The 22,389-nt window shown below is 43.4% G+C and overlaps 1 protein-coding gene across 1 annotated transcript in view; it reads left to right on the top strand.

Moving 5' to 3' along the window:
• The window catches only part of INSC (INSC spindle orientation adaptor protein), a 113,339-nt gene that overhangs the window by 49,558 nt on the left and 41,392 nt on the right, over nt 1-22,389 (top strand). The window contains exons 3-6 of the mRNA XM_054586275.1: nt 3,503-3,848; nt 4,858-4,910; nt 6,035-6,158; nt 18,255-18,368. Of these exons, the coding sequence (XP_054442250.1) occupies nt 3,503-3,848; nt 4,858-4,910; nt 6,035-6,158; nt 18,255-18,368 (637 nt within the window). The remainder of the gene's footprint in view (nt 1-3,502; nt 3,849-4,857; nt 4,911-6,034; nt 6,159-18,254; nt 18,369-22,389) is intronic.

Genomic DNA, 22,389 nt, shown 5'->3' with positions numbered 1-22,389 from the left:
TGTTTCCTCTCACAGCTCTCTTTTCTAGAATGTATAACTCTGCCCAACCGACCTACTCATTGTCCTGTTGTCTGCCCCAGCCTTGCAAATGCTCCCACTGTCTTCAGGTGTCCAGACCCTACAGCTCCGAGACCACCTTCTCCAAGCACCTTATCCTGTCCTCTAACTGGAAGGGACAGCTTCCTTACTTTGAATTTCCAGAAAACCTTTTCTCTAAGGGATGGCACTAACTCAGCTCTGCTCAGTTAATTGCGTACTTGTGTTTTAGAAAAAGTTCTTCTCATTACAGGCAATCGAAATGAACTTTTGGGCTTATTCTTTAGTCCCTAATTGAAGTTGCTGTCAGGAAGCTGACTCACATTCAACAACTCCAGCCTCCATTACTCTTGGTTTTAAAGTTCCCCAGTTTGGGGAAGTGGAATTGGATGTGCGCGGCTTGGGTCCGTAGGCCACCTATGGATCAACAGCAGCTACGGCTGGGGACGTTTTCACACCACAGGCATCACCACTGGGAGAACATTCCTATATTTGGAAGGAAAAGCCTTCCCCTAAGAGAGGGGAAAAGCTGAAGGCCAGGTTGGCACCCCAGGAGACAGCTAAATGTAACTTGTCTTTGCTATTGACAGAAGAAGGAGGAAGGAGGCTGGGAAGCCAAAAACAACAGATGTCCACTGCAAAGTGTTATGGAGTGAATGAGTCAGTGAGTGAGTGACTAGATCATTTGTTGCCTTTTAAAACCCCGAGATCAGTTTGTCTCCTAGTTCTCTGTCACTAGAACATGATGATCATATGCATTTCCACCTTCTATATCCCCTCTCCAATCCCGAGGTCCTGGGGCACTCTCTGGGTAGCCTGAGTGGTGGAGGCATGGGGAGTCTTGTGCAGGTGGATAGAATTAAATACCTGCCACTCTGCCACTCATTCACGGGCGAACATTTACCGAGTGGCTGGTATATGCTGGGCACTGGCAATAAACCAGATATGAGGCACTAGGTCTCTCTCAGGACTAGGAATGAGAGCCTAGGAAACTCTCACAGGACTAGGAGAGTTTCAGGAAAGCATACCGATAACACTGGAATGTTGTTAGTGCTCCGATGGAGGCTGCGTGAAGAGCTATGGGGGCCCAGCTGATAAGCTCTGACTGTGGCTTTTCAAAGAAAGTATATTAGTGCTGGGTCTTGCAGGGTGAGTAGGAGCTTGCCAGGTAGAGGAGAAGGAGAGGGGATTCCATTTGGACAGGAAAACTGTCTGTGCAAGACCACAAGGGCGTGTGAAAGAAAGTGGTAGCTTTGGGAAACGGAAGATGAGTGTGCCTGGAGTGTAGTGTGTAGTTTCGGTGAGGGTGCTAAGAGTTGGGGGAATGGAAAAGGGAGAGTTGTGGGAAGGGAGGCTGGGATCAGGTCTTGGGAACCCCCCATCCAAGCCCCAGGATACAAGGAGGGCACACAGGGACACACACACACATATTCCTACTTTAGTAAAATTAAATATGTGTTCACAAAGATAGAATGAGCAGCAGGGCCTCATGATTTCAAGCAACTCTCTCTCTCTCATTATATTTATTTACAAAACATAATAGCTATTTTTATGAAGGGAGAAGGAGAAAGAAAGGTCATTGGTGAGTTTTTGTTCTTAACTATTTAAAAGGCAATTTGGTATAAGAAACCATGTGTACAGCTTCCCTAGTTAAACATTATATGCTTTGTGGTTAAAAGTTACGTTTAAAAGCCTAACAGTCAAACAGTTCCATCATTCAGAAAGTCCTGCTTATTCTCAATAAATAACAGTAAATATGAAGGCAGGATTTTAACATGCTAATTGGAGCATGCCTTTATAATTTCCGTTCTGCTTGATACATAGCTGGCCTCATCGGTGCCATTTGTGTGCCATCCCGACTGAGAATAAAATCCGCGTCCTCAGCTTGTCCTACACAGCCTTACGGGAGCTGCCTCCGCCCTCACCCCCAACACCTCTACCTCTCTCACCGCATGCCCTTCATCCCTCTCTCTGCCTGACTGACTCTGATGTCCTTGCTATTCCTCACACATCTCAAGGATATTTGTGCCCCAGGGCCTTTGCACTTGCTATTTTCTCTCCCTGAAACAATTTTGCCACCAGATATCCACAAAGCTCACTCACTCATGTCCTTCAAGTCTTGGCTTAGGTATCCCTTTCTCAGTGAGCCTTTTCTGATCCACTTATTTTAAATTGCTATGCCTACTGCCCCTTCCACTCTCAGCACTCTCTAGCCTTTTTTCCCAATCTCTTGTCCTTCGTAGCACTTACTGCCGCCAACATACTACATGCATTGCTTATTTATTTTGAAAATTACTTTGAAAGTTGACTGTCATCTCACCTGAATGTAACCTGCTCAACGGAAGTGATTTTTACCTACTTGTTTGCTGTTATAGCCCAGGGCTTAGATCAGTACTTGGTACATGCTAGTTACCAAACGTGAATTTTAGAATGAGTGAAAGAGGGTGGCGGGAGGAGAATGGCTTGAGGCAGGCAAGGCTGGTGACAGAAATACTAGTTAGGGAATTGTCGCAGGCCAAAGACATAGGGACTTGAGCCCAGCCTTAATGATTAACTGGGCATGTCTTCCGTCCTAATCTTCAAATGATGTTGAAATCTGTCATTTTTCAATTTCTCACTACTTTGTCTTGATTCTTTCGGCAGATCCAAAGCTCCATGAGAGTGGAAGTTTGGCATGTTCATCTCCCCTTTTTTCCACAGTGCCTGGCATTTACATGATATTAAATGTGAGGCACTCAACAAATGTTCAGTACTTCATTAATGATGTTATTACTGAACTTAATTTGACTAAGTGAATTTCAGAGTAAATTATATTCTTGGGATCTAATCTATATTCTCATGCTGTTGTACTAAATAGAGTTAATTTTGTTCTATTACAAAACTAATATACATGCTCATGATAGAAAATTTAGAAATTAAGGGAAGTTGAAAAAATAAAAAAGCCTTAGTTCCACCACCCTTAAAGAACCACTAGAATTTTAATCTTTCCTTTAAATATTTTCCCAGATGGCTTTTTAACATAATTACAATAATTGTGTGTTTACAGTCTTGCATACTGCTTCCCCCCAGTTTATTAGTGGACACATTTTTCTTTGCTACAAACTTTTGGAAAGCATTATTTTAAATAAGTGCACACTAAATAACCAAGTAACTGTACCATAGCTTATTTGACATAACTAATATTTGATATTTACACTATTCCCAGTTTCCTCTTATTGCAAAGATCATGTGCTACTCTGAAGACTTATTGCCTGTTGTTTGTCTGGTCATCTGCCCCCAAACCTTGTGTGCCTCAGTCTTATTATCTGTAAGATGGACATAATGAGAAAAGGAGGATTAAGGTAAATGAATGCAAGGAACAGTGATGAGCACACAGGTGTACAGTAGACATCAGGTGGCTTGGAATTGAAACCTTTGGAAATCGTGGAGTGTTTCTAGCCCTTGTGGCGCTGTTCCCCGGCTGCAGGCTGCACCTGATGCAGGTGGACTCGGTCCAGCGCTGGATGGAGGACCTGAAGCTCATGACCGAGTGCGAGTGCATGTGTGTCCTGCAGGCAAAGCCCATCAGCCTAGAGGAGGATGCACAAGGTGACCTCATCCTGGCAGGTGGCCCTGGCCCTGGAGACCCCCTGCAGCTGCTCCTCAAGCGGGGCTGGGTCATCAGCACCGAGCTGCGCAGGATCGGGCAGAAACTGGCCCAGGACCGCTGGGCGCGTGTCCATAGCATGAGCGTGCGCCTGACCTGCCACGCCCGCTCCATGGTCAGCGAGTACAGTGCTGTCAGCAGGAACTCCTCACAGGAGATGGGCCAGGTCAGTCTCCCTGGGTTGGGCAGGGGAGGGCATGCCTTCCAGAAGAATGGGTCTCGATTGTGTGGTATCTGAACTCTTCCTGCCCCAGGGACCTCCTTCCTCTTCAGTAAAGCAGGGAAGATAGTAAGGACCTTTACTGAGTATGTACTCTGTGCTAGGAATCGTGCTAGGCCTTTTTACATGCATCACATTTAACCTGCGCAGCCTCTGACGCAGACAGAATCACTGCAAGAGGCTGTGCAATGGTTACGCATACCCACTTAATGCCAGACTGCCTGGCTTCAAATGTCAGCTTTGCTGTGTGACCTTGGCAAGTCACTTATCTTCTTGTGCCTCAGTTCTATCATCCTAATGAGTATAACGATAGTGTTTATTTCATAGAACTGCGGGGAGGACTGAGTTTTTACATGTAGAGCATTAAAAACAGTTGATTACAGATATTGGCTAGTATTATTGTCCTCACTTTATAGATGAGGAAACAGAAACTCAGAGAGCTTAAGTAACTTACCCAAAGTTATGCAGTAAATGATGTAAGCAGGAGTCATCCTAAGTTTTTCTGATTCCAAAGCCCATGACTTTGAATCTCCTTCTCCAAACCCAAAGTGAACCACTGACAACCCCGTTTACGTCCTTATTATTTCTCTTTCCTCTGACATTTACTTTCCACTTTAGCACTTTACCCTTTTCCTTGCTTCGTTTTGCAAACAGTGAACTTTTATTCATGCTTTGAAGCCCAGCTCAAATGCCCCTTCCTCTCTGAAGCTTCCCAGATTCCCAGGCATAACTTATTGCTCAACTTCCCTTTTTTGAGTTCCCCAAGCAGTTGATGATGATCTCTTTGCCATATCACACTGTGCCATAGTTTATGTGCCTATTTCCCAAATCAGATGATTTGATTCTCCCAAAGCAGATGATTTGATTCTCCCTCTATGCCCCGGAGGCCCAGTGCGGCAGTTGGTCTTCAACCAATGCTTATTGAATTGAGTAACATCGATCTGTTTTTCTACAGATTGAGAAGCTGCTCATGGAGAAATGCTCAGAGCTCTCGGCAATCACCGAGAGGTAAACCTGGATGCTGGGTAAATCGGGGTGTGGTCTGCTGACCTGTCCTCAGGCAGTAGAAGGGGCGGGCCCCTTCTCTCAGAGGGAGCATGGGAGGGGGGGGCCTGGTGGCGATCTGGGAGTTTCCTTCTGCTGACTTCTATCAGCAGGATTGCAAGACTCCTTTGGGATTTTCTGTCCCATTTTCAGGCCCTAGGGAGAATGTAAAAGGCAGAAGAGAGGCTTGGGCTTGGGAAGAGAGGATTCTTAAGGGTTGGTAATAAGGAATAGGTTTCCCACAGCTTTGGAAAGCCCCCCTGACCTCCAAAGTCAAGGCAAGGTGAAATCACACACTCACACCTTATGTTCTCATGCACACAGACAAGGATATCACGGACACCCTCTTGCCCATACGCAAATATATAAACACGCACTCGTGCAATCACAGAGATTTGCTCATGCCCTCTGCTCTGTATCTCACACATACACATACACATACACATACATTGTTTACACTCAGACACACACACACTCAGCCTCACATGTACACACACCCAGTTATATGTTGACACTCTCCCTCACCCCTTCTAGCCCCGATGCCATGGAAGAAAAACCTGGAACTTGGTATCCCCTAGCCCCCATGAAGCCTGTAGTCTTTCAGTGTGGAACATTCTCAGGCCATGGGGATAAACTGGAGACTAATCCCCAGAAGATTTTGTTGTCTGGGATGAAAATCCTCAAGGCTTCTTTCTGTCCACTGCAGGGAGCCGTTCCTTAAAGCACATTGCTGTACACCTTCGGAGTGTACAGCACCCCTCCTCTGCAGCTGCCGGCCCCCATCCCTGGACCCTGGCTGCCATGATGGCAGATTCTCCCAGATAGAAGCCCAGGGGTAGCATCTGGCTGCTTTCTGGTGGCCTTTCTTCCCAGTGACATGGACTATTAACTCCCATCTCAGGCCAGCACTTATCTGAACACTAGGAGGCCACGGGATGAACCGTCTATGGAATGTCCCATCTCGGTGTTCTCTCCAGGCCACTTGTACTGCCACCAGGCCTGCAGCAGGCCCGCAGGTGGCTCGTGCAATGCTCTGGTCTGGCCGCCTGCCCCTTCCAGTGGTCCACCCTGTGTTTTATTTTCCCCAGGTGCCTTCAGGTTGAGAATGAGCATGTCCTGAAGTCCATGAAGGCCTGCGTGAGTGAGACCCTGAGCACGCTGGGCCAGCACTTCGGACAGCTGCTGGAGCTGGCCCTGACCCGGGAGGTGCAGGTCAGTGCAGGCAGAGGGGGGAAGGCTGGCAGAGAAACTGAGCCAGGCCGGGGGGAAGCTCCGAAGTGGCTTTTCTTGGGAGACATCCTCCTTAGGCCACCCAACGGAGTGCATGAGAGACAGCCTTGCCAGAGCTGAGCAGAGGCTTCTCAAGCAGTCAGCTCAATCCTGCATTTTCTAGAGGTAAAAACTCAGCCCAGAGAGAGAAGAGACTTGCCCAGGGTCCCACAGCGTGGCAGTGGCAGAGTCTGATGTCATTCAATTGCACATTCAGATTCGCTCCCCCCACCCCCGTCCAAATCTTCCCTGCTGGGTTACCATTCACAGTGCACACATGGGGATTTTTATCGCCCAGAAAGACTGAAGAAAATAAGCTGATGCTGAAAATCGTGTCAATAGAGAAGAATCTAGAAAGATCATATAGTCCAGCCCCCGCCTCTAGGTAGGCTCACGCTTGATTCCAGAAAGAGTGAGGGTTTCGGAGCCTGACAGATCTGTTTGCAAGCTGTGGTCCGCCATTGGTCCTTGGTCTAGTTCCTCAATGTCTTAGCCTCGTTTTCCTCATTTATAAAGAGCAGCCCTTCCACAGGAGGAGAGGGAGAGGACTAGGCAAACAACATATGGAAAGTGCTTAGCACATAGTATGGGTTAAATACATGTTATTTCTCTTCTGCCTTTTTCTATTTTAAAAGACTCAGTAAAGCAGATTCCATAAGGTTTTCATTATGAAAGGTATTTACATGTTATTTATAGTAACAGAAATATTGTGTTACATATTTGCCATTCTTTTCCCACCACCAAATAAAAGCCTTCCACAAATAACACATCCCTTTCCACATCGGCTTTTCTCCAAACTCTCTAGCAAGGCCAGACTTTGCTTTTTCTCTTTCCTGTGTTTGACTCCTTCTGCACGGGCACAGGCCCTTCTGACCTGGCTCACCTGCTGGTCAGCGCAGCTGGCCCCGTGCATCCTCACCTTCCCGATCTGGAAGGGTCTGCAAAAGCTGCTCTCCCTGTCTTGAGAGTCTGGGACAAGGGGAAGGGAGGGCTAAGGCTGGGGTGCTGGGGATGGCATTTAGAGCTGATGTGCAAATGCTGAGAGTCACATGTAGGGGCAGACAGAGGTTCAAGCAGGGGTCAGTGTCCCAAACTAAACCATTAAGTCTCAGAGGGACCCAGGGGAACGTGGGGACTAAAATGGGGGACGAATTCAAGGGAGTGATGAGTGAGGATCTTGAGGCTAGTGGTGGGGAGCGGGGGAGCCTGGAGGAGTTTTTAAGCAGGACACAGGTGCTGCTGGTTCTCTGTGTGCCATTTTCATGTTCTGTTGCCTGGAAGTACCAGGTTCAATGAAAAGGGCCGCAGTGGAAGAGTTATATTGGACTGCAACTAGAAGGCAGCTAGGTTTGGAAGAAGTCATCAGCTCTTTTACCAGGGGGCAAAGGGCAGGGTGTCTTTTGGATGCTCTAGGTCACAGAATCCTGAGAAAAGCTCCCCGGGCTGCAAAAAGCCTACTTGGGCCTTTTGGACGACACGTCTGATTTCTTCCAAAAGGTCTTCTTCACACATTAATAGTATTTCTTATCTGAGCTGTAGCTTTCATAGACAAGGATTTTGGTGTGTTTTGTTCATGGATATGGACCTGGTGACTAGAACAGCGCGTGGCATACAGTAGGCACTCAATAAAGATTTACTCATGAATAAATATTAAGCAGTATATTCCAAACTTACATAATCACAGATCTTTTTAATTCTTAAAAAACACTTATTCCCTTATTCTGAGATGCTGGTGTTTTAGAAAATGCTGTATGGGCGACACTGCTTTTGTAGCATGGAGCCACATAGGCTCCTGAACAGGGGAACAGTGCCCCTCCCGCTCCCCATCCCCACTGCCACGCCCATACATGTTAGAGTGGTGCTTACAACGAGGGCAGTGACCGTGCAGCAGTACCCTGCACGGGTCCGGTCCATTCTGGAACGTTATTTCCAGTTCCAGACCACAGAGGTGTCATTGGCAATGTCTGCTTAGAGGTTCCTGGAAGGACCGGATGGGGCCGATGACCAACTTATATGGGGAATAGGTGGAGGAGCAGGGGATGTTTACTCTAGGGATGGACAATCTGCTACCTCCAAAGGTCTGTGTTTTGTAGCCCAAAAGGGATGAAGGACCTCAGCCAGCAGAGCAACTTTACCAGACATTCCCTGTGGAAAGGAGTTTGTGGAGCAGTGGGACTGCAGGGCCACCTGAGGGGGTGTCTGTTGCTCAGATGGGCAAGTCATGCCTGGAGGACACCGGCAGTGGATGGAGGTTAGGATGAGGGACTTGCAAGGGTTCTTCCAATCTTGATACTATGCAGGTCTATGAATGTGGGCATTGTGGGGTTGTGCACTGAGCATGGAGTGTTGGAGCCACATCAGGGTTCAAATCCTGGCCATGCTACTTACTGGATACATAAACTTGGGCAATGATGCGCAGTTCCTCATCTCTATGGTGGGTTGTTGTTAGGATTAAATGAGACAACACATAAACATTTGGTGGCACTCTTCCGAGTGTGTCACTGACTTAGTCACAAGCTTTGCTAAAAGAACTCGTAATCCCCTAATAAATTGTTTATTAAGATAATTTAACTGCTTGGTGGGCATGGAAAAATTTAAGGCTTAAATGTTAGGACTCACCAATAGGAAATCAATGAGCATTAATAATTAGTCTATCTGGGAATAAAGGATTAGCCGTGTGGGAGGTAAGGGGAGAAGACTTGACTTATAAAATATGATTTACTTGAAAATGACTTCTAAGAGACTCTCCACTGAATACCTGTTTCAGCTTCATGTGGATAGATGTTATATTCATCCATCCATTTATTCCATCAATCCACTTTTCGTTCAAAACACTTTTATGCTAATAAAACTGACTGGGGACTGTATTTTTGGCCCTGCGGCTAAGGGGGTTTGTTAATATTTTGTCTCACTGTTAAATTTCCTCTTCATGGCTCAGGCAGAGCTGGACAACCTCAGGCCTTGCCTGAGGAGCAAATGCCTCTCCTGAGACAAAGGCCAAACCAGAGAGGGACACCTTCTAAGAACAAAGGGGCAGGCCCTAAGCAAAACATCTTCAGTTCCTTCTTTCAGACTCACTAACCCATCCCCACCCTCTCCCCGTGGGGATTTGCAGGGCCAGGGAGTGAAGCCAGCAGAGGCGGTGTTGCTGAAATCCCAACCCCAGGAACATGAGAAGTGGGGATCAAGTACTGCTCCCCAGTAGCGAACATTTCTTGTCCTATTATCTTATTGGCATATCCATTAGGCTGTGCTGAGGCAGGAGTGTGGCTGAGACGCTTGGAGGAGGAGGTTAGCTGCCTGCAGAGCAATCCTTTTCCACCTTTATGAAGCCATTTCCCCGAAAAACAACTCCTACTCCTTTGTACATTTTTTTGGAATCACAGTGGGCAATTTCAACTTCGCTCCCAGCAGGCTCGGAAATGACTCACAATATTACGTTCATTAAATTAACTGTAAGGAGGCTTTGTAACTAAAGCTCAAAATTGCTTTCCTGTTTTATTCCCCGCTCTCAGATTTTGCTCAGCTCTGTTGTCTGAAATAAGTAATTAGAGGCTGCGATGTGATTAAATGGCAACACAAAGATAATCCAAACATAATTGCCAGATGAGAAATATAAAGATGTCCAAAAATTTAATATAGTCTCCAATCTCATTTTAAAGTTCCCTTGGAGAAAATAAAGTAAAAGAAAAAAATGGAATCCCTTTACCCTCAGGAATAATTCAAAGTCCCAAATCCTTCAGTTAATACAATTCTCTTCAATTTTCTTATTCTGCTCATCTCAGCCAGGAGGGTCTCATCCCTGCATGTGGGGGGATCCACGTTTTCTCAGGCAGGTACCGTCCAGGCTGCTTCTGCACGAGAGGAAGGGAGTGGGGAGCATTCAGGGCCGCTCAATTCATCTTTCCCCGCCTTCCTCGGAAGGGCCCAAGGGTACGTACAATGGATACACCATCTTATCACAGCACTACCCCTGCTCACAGAAGGTTAAAACAGGCTAATCCCCAATTTCTAGGGCAGAGACTCTAGGCAACATGTTGTCCCAACACTCCATCCTTGCAGCCAAAGTCCGTACAGATACTCATCTGTACCTGGGAGGAAGAGGGTGGGACAGTAGCATGTTGGGTGCAGCTGCAGCAGGTTGTCTCGGTTTATTTCACTTTTCCATAGTCCATGTGGATTTACGAACATACATTCCCCCCTCCGGTGGGGGAGGGGGGAAGCTCCATCATAGGTTAATTGTGGTACAGTGTTGACCATATATGGGAGAAAAATGTCTCCTGTCTCTTAGAGACCATTTGGCAAGTTTTCAACTCACTGCAAAGTCAGGCACTTGCACCTCCTTCACAAGGACCTGCTTGATTGGCACTCTGTCCTATCCAGCATTTTCAACAGTTCTTAATTTCTAGCTCCCCTGTAAATGTTGTGTTTCTTCCAGCCCAGGATGCATTGATTTGAACTCCTTGAAGTGATTCAGGCTAGTGGTCTTCAGATGACTTCAAATGAACTGTGTTTTCCAGGTTCCCAAACATTTCCTGGGAGAAATGCAAGTGCATGTAGTTTTAAGGAAATTAATTTCCAGATCTTCAATTTTCATTTGTCCTCTCCACCCCCGAAACGATCCTCCCAATACTACATAGAGTTTTTTATAGTTCTATTACCTTCCAAAAGAAAGGCCTTCTCATCACTCATCCCACATTTGAGAGTGCTTTGCCTGGCTATGCAGAAAGCTTGGAATGTGAGTGGGGAGATTAAATGAAGGAGAACCTTCATTCATGAACTGCAAGACCCTTAGGCCTCCGTGAGTTGTTTTACATATATCTCTGTTGACAAAGGCACTAAAAATTGTGTCTTTTGCCCAGTGTGGGGATTTTCTGAAGTAAGATATATAGTAGAGTGTTCCTGTGAGTGTGTGATGGAAGGGAGATTATACCAGTGTCCACTTTAGCTTATCCTTCCCACCTCCATTTCATCTCTAGCTGTGCATGGCTCCTGACAGACGTTCTCCTTAAACAAAGCAATGAGGGCACTGGTAGAACACATTGAACTCTAAAAATGGTTTTGTGGGGGGCACATAATTAAATGCAAGCAATTTTTTCAGGTATATTTCACAGTCAGTCCTATGTCATTAGCTGTAAGGAAAAGTATCTTGAAAAAGCCAAAAACTCCAAAGGTTAATGAGACTGGCTCCTTTAAATGTAACTGGAATATTTTTGAGAACAACCAAAGTTTTCAAGATATGTTGGTTAAAATTCAAAGAGACAAGTTTCATGTGATTTTTTTCAGAATTGATGAACATTATTTAAGGAAGAAGTTAAAGCCTATTTTGTCAAAACATTTTATGAAATATTTATAGCAATTTCTACTTCCTGTTGACAAAAGATAAAATTAATTGCTACCAGCTAGACTAATTAGTTTAAGCAGTAAATACTTTTTGCCTTCTTTAAATACATGGAGTTTGATCATGAGAGCTACTAACTATAATTGAATGCCTTCTGATTTTTTTTCTTCTCAGATCTTGTTTAATTGTTCTATAAAATGAACACTAGAATTTAATACATTTACACAACTATTTACTAAAGGAATACAGTGCCTTTTAAATCATATTTCTAGATTTATAATTAATTTACAATGCTAGCTACATGCTATTTTGCATTATTAAAATTTTAGTAAATGGTTTTATTTTGGCTTTTTAACATATACAAATAAATCAAACTTTATTTTAGGTCTACCTTATTTTCATATTGACAGTTTTTAGCATTTTCCCTGAGAGAATGTTTTCCATTAATTATTGCCAGTGGATTTTTTTTTTAGCATTTTTTTGAATGAAACACATAACAAAAATTTTTCAATTAAAAATTAAGTTAAGTCTTTATTGGGAGAAAGTTAAGTTGCCTCGACTGATTGGCTTGACTACAAGAACTGTCTTTGTCAACTAGTTTACAGGGTGGGTATTTTCCACAAATTGAACAAGCAAAAGCTATAGCTTCAAGGTTTTGGTAAAACATATTTGGAACACACAAAAATATTTAACTTAAAAAGTTTTATTGACAATAAAATTAATAATATTTTGACTTACCCAATCCTTTCTGAATAATTTGGATAACCCCAAGGTCCTCTAAGTGAAAGAGTAGCGGGTATAATTAATAGTTACTTGATAAGCCTTGGTAAAGTACTTTTGGAATTCTTCCCAGAAATTGAGATAGTGAATAAATGACTTTAATGATTGGGTAACAAATGCTTTTGCAAGTCAAATGGTTTCCAATTCTTTGCTTTTACCAATGTAAAGGAAGACTAATTTAGAAGAGTTATCAGCTGGCAGATCATTAAAAATAGTGTTTGATGATAGATTGTTATGCGATTACATAACTAAGACTGTGCTCAAAGGGTTGAATAACTTGGCGATATAAGTTGGCTATATAACTCCCATTCCTCTCTAAAGATTTATGGGAACAAGATTTTTCAGGGTTTACATCTAAAAATGTAGCATTAAGTCAATATTCAATCATGGATATGTGGATGAATTAGAAAGTCTTAAAATAATAGAAAACTTCATTTATCTCATTAAGAGATCTATTTGTAATATTTTAATTTTTATGATTCATAATTATTTATTAAACTTATAATCCATATTATTTTGACCATTTGTGCTGATTATAACTGTAATGGTAATGCAACCAAGAAGAGATTATTTTTAAATACAGAGTTTTATAATCAGGGAAATAAAATAAAATTTGCCAAATTTCAATGTTAAATGATAAGGATGATCAATAAAACATTTAAAACTTAAATGTATAACATTAAGATAAAATTCTGAGGGAGAATTGGAATGGGAATATAAATATAAGGATGAAAAGAAAAAATGCAAATGGCTCAAACATTAAAGACACAATTCATGTATTTTTAAATAAATGGTGATGATATCAAGTTGTTTTGATATTTAGATTTCATTGAACACATCTGCAGGAGTGATGCAGTGGTTATATTTTATGTTGATGTTTACAGTCTGCTGGAAATTACATCCTTCCCAACTTTGTTTTTAAAATTTATGATGAAAAATTTTGCCTATCCAATTAAAAATGTGCAAGGGGTCATATATTTTAAAAAATTCTTTTAGGGCTTAATGAGGAAAATCACTTGACTAGGATACACAGGCATTCTGGTTCCATGACACAATGGCTATTGTCCCTACCCCTTCCTGGAGAATTACTTAGGTCTCTAGGGAGGGTGTTTCCTTGGGATACTCCTGAAGTCTGGCCCCTCATGGACCTCGTGAGTCCCTTTGTCATGTGCTTCTCAGAACACCTTCTTTCCATCTTTTTTGGAATATTTGAACCTTGAGGAAGATTTCTGTCTGCTACATCTTTTTTTCTTTTCAGTAATGAATTCTGCCCCCAATGGTCTCAGCTGAATTCTAAGTTTACCCTCCATCTTGTATGTGTTTTTTCCCTCCTTCTCTGGTTCATAGAATGAGCACTAATTGCTGGATCTAATGGGCTCTCCCACTTCGACTTCTCTTTCTTTTCTGGCACATTCTTTTTTTTTTCCCCCAGAAAATTCTTCTAGATTTGGAGATTTGCCTTATTGAAAGAAATGAAATCAAGTAAGGTCCAGGTCTGCCTGAAACCTCCAGTTTTAAGAGAACTCATCCACATTTGCCTCCCTAAATTGGATATTCCGGCCCAGAAGATATTTTCCCATCAAATCAACAGCTAATCCAAGCCTGGATTGGGTTATTATTTTGTCTATCTCCTCTTGAGTAGGTCCAATCTTTCTGTGCCTTTCCTCAGAGTCCTAATGCATGCATTTCTCCTGCCAGGGGTATCCAACATTTTTGTATCTCTGGGCCACACTGGAAGAGGAAGAGTTGTATTAGCCCACACATTAAATACATTACAACACATAATCACACACACAAAAAAATCTCATAATGTTTTAAGTAAATTTATGATTGTGTGTTGGGTCATATTCATAGCCATCCTGAGCCACATGCGGCCAGTGGACCACAGGTTGGACACCCCTGTTAGGACAGAGACAATACTATATCCATATTTTCAAAACATTTCACCTGGAAATTTGTCTAGTAATCCCTTGAATATTTCATAACGATCTCCATATTTTCCCCCATGTTCTAGAGCTCTATTAATACAATACAAACAACCCCAACAACAATCATTTTTATTCTATCTCAAAATTTTAAGGGTTAAGAATTTGGGCAGGTCTTGGCTGAGTGAGTCTTGTGTTCCATGAGGCATCAACAGAGGTCACTTGGTGGTATTTGGTTGGCAGATAGCTTGGAGAGTCTTAGAAATCTTCATCTTGTGTGGGGTGTCATGGAAAGGGATGGCTGGGAAGCTGGTCTCAGCCAAGAGCATTGATCAAGGACCCTACACCTGGCTTCCCCAGCATCAAAGTCCTAGGTTATCAGACTTTTTACATGGTAACTCAGGACTCTGAAAAGGATATTCCAAGGAGTCTGCATGACAGCTTCAAGGTTTCTTATGACCTGGTCCTAGAATATTACTTCTGCCAAGTGCTGTCTTCCGTTGGTCACTGAGGCTATTCTAGATTCAAAGGAGGGAAAGTAGATCCCATGTCTCCATGGGAGGAATAGCAAAGCATTTCTGACCATCTTGAATATACTGCACCCTGTCAAATCAGCCCATGTTTATGTTATCCTTTTGCATAGCTGGGCTGCCCCAACTATGTCTAACTATGGGTTCTCTACCTGAAGCTTCAGGATGAGGCTTCATAACATTTTTTTCTGGCTCCTTCTGAGAAACTCATTCCAAGCTGCTGTTTGCAAGTTTACCTCTCTTGATAAGTATCACTGGGTGGCAGTCATCCTTTCTGATTGAGAAACAATTAAAAATCTATTCTCTTTGTCTAATTTTTTTTAGATTACTTACATTGTGTGCATCTCTTTAACTCTTTCTCATTCCTTTCTCCTGCTTTTCAATATCTCATTGTTGTGTTTCGTATCAGCATAGCCTGTCTTTTAAGAAAATGTATCTGTCATTCAGCCTACTCAGTTTATTTTCCTTTATTTTGTTTCCTTTCTTTCAATACTTTTTTCATGATATAGGATGAAGCACATTTTTGAAACTTACCCAGTTCCTTATTGATTTCCTGAAAAAACTTGACTTTAGAGGCTGTGTGAGTTTAAAGCTGACACAAACATAGAATTTGGTAAGAAATGCCCATGAAGGATAAAGGGGAGGAAGCAGGAGCTGGGGTAGAAAACTACATTGCGGGTCTGACAGCTGAGAAAGAAAAAGAGTAAGGAAGAATTGAGTAGAAAGAGACTCAACATTTTCAAGTCAAAGTCACCAATTAGAGAAGTCCCCTACCCCACAGTGATGGGCCTGTGCTGGGGTCAGTCACAACAGGAGTAGCTCAGGGGAATAGGGGCTTGGCAAGGATGCAGCAGCTGGGACTCAGTCAACTCTGCCCCCTGCAGAAGGAGCCCGGACTACCAGAGGGCAGAGCGTTGAGATGTTTATGGAAGGCAGGATGGAGAACCACTCTCCAATTGGGTGAAAGCTGCTCTAAGGAGGCTGGATAACCTCCTTGCCCTGATAATTGCACCTCTACTGGTTCAGCCAAGGTTCCGTTGACTTTGAAGGCAAAGGATGCACTAACTTTTGAAAATAGGAAGTTGGATTCACAAGGTTAAGGTCCAACCTCACTATGTTCCACTTGTCAGATTTCTGTGCCTCAGTTTCCTCAATTTGTAATGAAGTTTGGATGAGATTTTTCAAGGCCCTTCCATCTCTGACATCTTACGATACTTAGGGCCTTGATGATTTTAGAGGAGTCTTGATCTTGTCTTTCCAAATTCATACCTGTGAAAAGGATGCTAACCACTTTTCATTGTCAGAGAGCTGACTCACTGAGACATATCTGGGGAGTAATTACAGTAATATGCATATAGATATTAAAATAAATTATTCTCAGAAATAAATTGCCTAATAGTAGCAGGTGATTGCAAAAGACATTGGGTTTGAATTGTTTAATGTAATGCTAATTTGCTTCAAGTGCAAACACTAATCAGGAACATTAGGTAATTATCATTTAGGTACAGGACCCCAATATATGAAATCTGCATTTTCATGCGAGCATTAGTATCACTTATTTAACTGCTTACCGTAACGATGGGGAAGGATTCTAAGAAATACGCTCATTATAGAGATTTGTGGTGACAAATCTTGATTATTAATTTTATCTTTTGTTGAATATCTTACAAGAGGCATCTATCAAACCCTAGGGGATAATTTTTATATTTAATTTAATTTGATTAAATACACACTTAATCTTAGTGTGAAGAATCCTGTGAGTTTGAATAAAAGAGAGAAAAGGGAGAGCCATTTATCTGGAACCTCAAACCCCTTTAATTTTAATCATTTTACAAATGGGAAAACTGAGGCCTAGGGAGTTTATCTTAATTGCTCAAAATCACAAAATAATAACTGCTAACAATTTTATTTTTCTTCTCAGTGCTAAGTACATTTAGAGGTCCTTTATATGTATTGACAAACTTAATAGATGGGTACAATCACCATAAGAGATGCACACTGTTAGTTCCACCATTTTGCAAATGAGGAAACTGAGGCATATATGGCTAAATTACTCACTCTAGGGCACATAGGTAAAAGTGGCAGAATCAGGATTAGAACCCAGGCAAATTGGCTCCGGAGTCCATGCTTTTACCATATACACATTTCCTCATCAACACAGTGTTTCAAAAAAAATAAAAAAGGAAGATGGTGCTAGAACTCAGATCTCCTCATAGTTAAGTATCTTTTAAATGATACCAGAGTTAATTAAAAATAAATCCATTTAATATTTCAAAATAAACATTGCAACTGAAAGTGTAGAATTGGTTGCTCAGAGCACCCATCTCTGGAGATCTTTAAAAAAAAAAGATTTTATTGATTTATTTTTAGAGAAAGGGGAAGGGAAGGAGAAAGAGAGGGAAAGGAATATTGATGTGAGAGAGAAACATCAACCCGTTGCCTCTCACACGCACCCTGCCTCTGTCCAGGGACTACACCCACAGCCTAGGCATGTGCCCTGACTGTTCATCGAACTGATGAGCTTTTGCTCTGTGGGACGATGCCCAACCAACTGAGCCATGCTGTTTTGGGCAAGACCTTACTCTCTTGCGCGAGGCCCCACAGACAACTGTCCCCTATCTCTATCTCCATACCTCTCAGGAAAAAACTTGAGAAGCTAATATTAATTAGCAGGTAGAAATTATTTCTAATCAATGAATAACATGCCTCAAAGCAAATGGCTGATTATGAAGTGAAAAGCCTTTTCTCAGAAATAAGCTAAACTCTTCTTGGAATAATGTTCTTACCTTCCTGATAAATTTTTCATGTGTTTTTCTCTCCAGGCCTCCCTGGGTCCCGTGTTTAGTATTCCCTGCCCTCCCACCACTAGACTTGGATCCCTTTGCCTTGATACTCACTGAGTATACCCACTTTTTGAGAGGACTCCATGGTTGCTCTTTTGGCCTGACTAGAAACCCAATGCGAGTGACCCCAAGCAGTAAGCTACTATGGAGTGCTGCTTTTGACTAGATCCCTTAACCCATTACCGAGCTGGTGTTCCCTGTTGGATAATACCATCCAAAATTAGGAGCTTCTTTGGTCATAGATGTAGCTGTGTTTTCAACTTGGTGGTTGGCTTATTTAACTGATTCCATTAGGAGTCAGTAGCACAACGAAATGGTACTTGCTGAGACCATCAATGCTGAGAGTCGGTTTTCTGATCCACTGGTGCTGGACATATTTGTTGTCCATGCTGCAGGGGTTTGAAATGATCCCGTATTTCTGAAATGTAACTCCGACCCCATGCTAACCCATGTCTTTCTCAAAGTTAGAACCTCATCACTCCCATAGTAGGATGGTGGATGGGACGGGATTATAGATTCCAGGGGACTCTTATGAGGATAGACCCATTGATTTTTATTAAGGAAGTGAACAGAAAGGACCTCGGGGTGAGTAACCACCAAACTTTGCTCTCTTTTCTTAGGCACTTGTGAGAAAAATCGATGCCTCGGACAATATCTACACCACGGAATCCACCACAGGAAACCTGTTTAGCCTGACCCAGGAGGGGGCTCCCTTGTGCCGCATAATAGCCAAGGTGAGCTTCATGGTCAGGGGCCAGAAGCAACAGGCCTGAGGAGAGTGTGAGGAAGCCAGTTTGGCTCAGGAAGCTTTCCTGGCTGTAGCATTTGTCTGCTGTGTGACCTTGGAAGAGTCACCTCTCCTCCCTGGGCCTTGGCGTCTGTGTCTTTAGTGGTGGCCTGCCCCTCTGATTCCCTCCCTACTTGATGTCTCAGGGCCCTCAGACCCTCTCCCATCTTTCTTTATGTAAGATGTCTGTTATAAATATCAAATCTTTTCCCTCATCTCCACATATCCTAACAAACCCAAACTGAAAATATGTCCAACTCAGGTTGATGGCTGGATCCCAAAAATGCTTGCAGGCACTCCGATACTATGTAAGGGGAAGACACAGGGAAAAGGGTGGTGGTTTTCAACAATTACAATGGAAGTTATAAGTCATTAGCTTCATGACCAATTTGCCTGTGCACTTGAGGTCCTAACATTTAGGACAAATTCAGGTGATTGGTAACCTTAGGACCTCGCAGTGGTCTGTTTCATTTTTACTTTTTTACTAGAGAAATGACATCATATTGGGGATAGAACCAGTGGTCTAACTGGATGCAAAGTAATGTCCTTCAATAGACCCAAGATACCAGTCACAGGAAGATGCTCAAGCCTGGTGGTTCCCAGTCCTGACTCTGCTTGAAAAACATAGATCCTTTGGCCCCACCACAAACTTGCTGAGGTCTGGAGTTAGACTGGGAATCTACATTTTCACAAGCTCCACAGGTGATTCTGGGGCATGGCCACACTCTCAGAATCACTGATCTAAGTCCTTAAGGAAATCTAGAGGAATAGGTAAATGCTTATTAACTCTGGTCAGGGGAGAAGTAAATTCTATATAACAGCAATAGCTGACATTTGAGTATTGCTGTCCACTGCACTGAATGCCTTACATACAATATTTCTTTTTAATCACAAAACCATCCTGTAAAGTGGGTATGTTATTCCCATCTATAGTTGAAGAAATGGTTTAAGGAACTTGCTCAGGGTCCCACAACTGGTAAATAGTAGAGTCAGACTTAAAACTCAAGTTTCTTTAATCTAGAGTTCATAGTCCTAAAGCCCACTCATGTGGTGACTTCTCATTCAATCTTTGGCCTTTCATGTTCTTGGACCAAAGCATGACTCAGATGTTCTTAACTCTACACATTAGAATCACTGGGGAGCTTTAAGACTGTTCTGATTCACATTTAATTGGTCTGGAATAGGCTTGGGGGTGGATAGTTTAGCCTTCAGCATGAATCTAATGTGCTTCTTGGGTTGGAAACTGCTGTCTCTTAGAGAGTGATTTAGATGTGATTTTACTTGGAAAGTTTGAGGTGTTGGGACAAAGGGAACAGAGAGCATAGCATCAGATCTGCCCTCTCCACGGATTCTGCGGCTCAGTCATTCAGCTTGGTCAAGAGTGTTGACTTTGCAGAGGCCTGCTCAGTGCTGTGGGGACAGAGACCTGCTCCAACCTGGAGCTGGAACTGACTCAACATCAGTTTAATGATTAACTTCAAACAGAAATGAGCTGACTCTCTTTTGGAATGAAGACTGTTTTCTCCTTTCAAACTGAGTTGCAAATATTGGCTGGGTTTCGAATCCAGGTATGGATCTGAGGCGTGGAAGAAGCAAAGGGATCTTCTGAAGGGCACTGTGGGGCCTGAAATGACTTTATGCTTTGGAAACAACAGGCCTTAAAATTTTTCTAGGAAGAAAAGTTCGCTAAAGCTCTTACTCTGCTCTGGGGTCTGGGCACTCCAAGCTCTGTCCCTGGGTCTGTAGATGACTCCTGCTGCCTGTCGGCACTTCCAGAAACGCACAGAGGGATCTAAGCTGAAGATGGCTTTAGTCTCCTCTAGGGACCAGGATTTACCACTGGTGAAATATTGATCCCAGACATTTCCGGTGTTAAGAAGCAGGTGGAAAGGCCTGGGCTGGGACCCGCTCCTCAGCTATTTTATTAACCTCAACCCCAATACCAGCCCTGGGCTCTCAAGAACTATGACCAGTAGTTGTTTGAATATTTTGAGTGTGGACATGAGCCATACCATGCCCGAACATTCCCAAGGGAATACACATGTCTCACTGAATATTAACAATAAGAAGAAGAATGACTACTGATTGGTGGCTCTCAGGGTCCCAGGCCCCGTTCTGGGCACTGTCCAAAGTTATAACTTGTCTACACACATCCCTCTGAGATGTGTATTGGTGACGCTGTTTTATAAAAAAAAAAAGGACACCAGGCCACACAGTGGTTGAATACCTGGAACAATTGACCCTTGAAACCACATTTGTCCAGCTCTGGAATCAAGGTTTCTTTCCATTTTACCAGCTCAATTGGCTAAGAAACTTAGAGTACCTGTCTTTCCAGGCAAAGCTCCTGCTTCAACAACTCTGTCTCCCTCTTCAACAGGATTTCCTCTTTCTCTGCTCCCGGTGCGCCTTGGCCATGCCAGACCTGAGGCTGGAGAAGGCTGGCCCAGGAGGCATGGGCAGGAGTGGGGAAGAAGTAGGACAGCCTGAGCTTTCTAAAGCTGTGAGTGGTCAACTTTTATGCTGATGGTGGTAGCTGTGGGAGTAGAAATAAACAATAAACATTGATATAGTTTACTATACTATAGGAAGTACTATAGAACACTGTGTGCCAGACAGTGTTCTCAGGACTTTCTACATAATAACTTATCTAGACCTCATCCAGTCCTCTGTGATAGATGGTATCTGCTTGCATCATAGAGGTCAGGGAGCTGAGAGAGCGAGGAGGTCACGGAGCTAGCAAGTGACTGCACTGGAATTTGAGTCTGGCTGTTGGGCAGCGAAGGCAGTGCTCTTGGTTGCTATTCTCAGCTGCCTCTCAGCGGCACCGCCCCCGTCTTCCTTTTCCTCCCTTTGCCAACTTCCCACCTTTCACATCCTTCATTACTTACTAACCCCCTTCTAACTGTCAAGCACTGTGTTAAGCTTTCCATTCATTATATTAATAATCTTGTAATGTATTATAATTCCCATTTTTAAGATGAGGAAACAGAGGGTCAGAAAGCAAGTCATACACATTTAATGCAGAGCTGGGATTTTAACCAGACTCCAGACACTTAATTTCAACCTTCTCATGTGTCCAGTCCTTGGGAAAGAGTAGACAGAAAACAGAAACAGAGAGAAGATTGAGTGACGACTTCCATCCTTCTACTCTAGAAGACAGTGAGACTCGTTTCTGCAGGGAATCACTGTGTTTGGGTTTCCAGTCCTGACAGAGACGGAGGGGCCAGAAGTCCCTGGCACACCCTGCACAGCATTCTCACTGTCCATGCTCAGGAAATGTGACCAACACTGCAACTAATGTGGAACACTTCCCCTAGTGGCCTTCTGCACCCGCCTCTTTGGGGCCCAGTGTGGTCTGTCTTTGGGTCTGACATCCATCTGAGCTGCCACTGAGAGATGCTTTGACAGCTTGTCTGAGGCCCATCATCTCTGTTCTTGGGATCCTCTGCAAGTCAAAGAGCACACTCAGTCTTCCCTAGGGCGAAGGGAGCAAACCCCCTCCCTTTCTGAGTGCAAAGCACAGAAAACTCCCCTGTGCTCTGTTGAAATCACCTTGCACTCCAGCTCCTCTCTGGTTCTTCCCACCACTAGTCTACACACACACTCCACAGCTTTGATAGCTTATCTCAAGTCTGTCTGAATAATGCATACCATATACAACTGGGCTCTGAGCCCGGAGCTTTCTATAAAATTAAATAAGCCCCAGCCAAACGGGCGATTCTGCTAGCTCAGGCGATTCCCGGCTCTACACTAAGATGAGTGCTGCTCCCGGGTCCTCGATGGGGACTTCAGGGTGGTCCATGCCACTAATCCATCTCACTTCTTCACTGTCTCGTTCCCCCTCACCCTCCCACATATTCTAATGCTTGAGACACCTTTTGTGAGGGTACGAGACACTCATCTAACCAGGAAGCCTTCCAGAGCCTGACCGTTACCCAGCTGTCCAGAAATGGCTGCGAGGCCCTTGC

The sequence above is a fragment of the Pteronotus mesoamericanus genome, unplaced genomic scaffold (assembly GCF_021234165.1).
Source record: "Pteronotus mesoamericanus isolate MK-2021 breed Mesoamerican mustached bat unplaced genomic scaffold, CSHL_Meso_final contig_90, whole genome shotgun sequence".
Taxonomy (NCBI): Eukaryota; Metazoa; Chordata; class Mammalia; order Chiroptera; family Mormoopidae; genus Pteronotus; species Pteronotus mesoamericanus.
The sequence above is the reverse complement of the archived record's forward strand: the minus strand, read 5'-3'. Positions and strand labels throughout refer to the sequence as shown.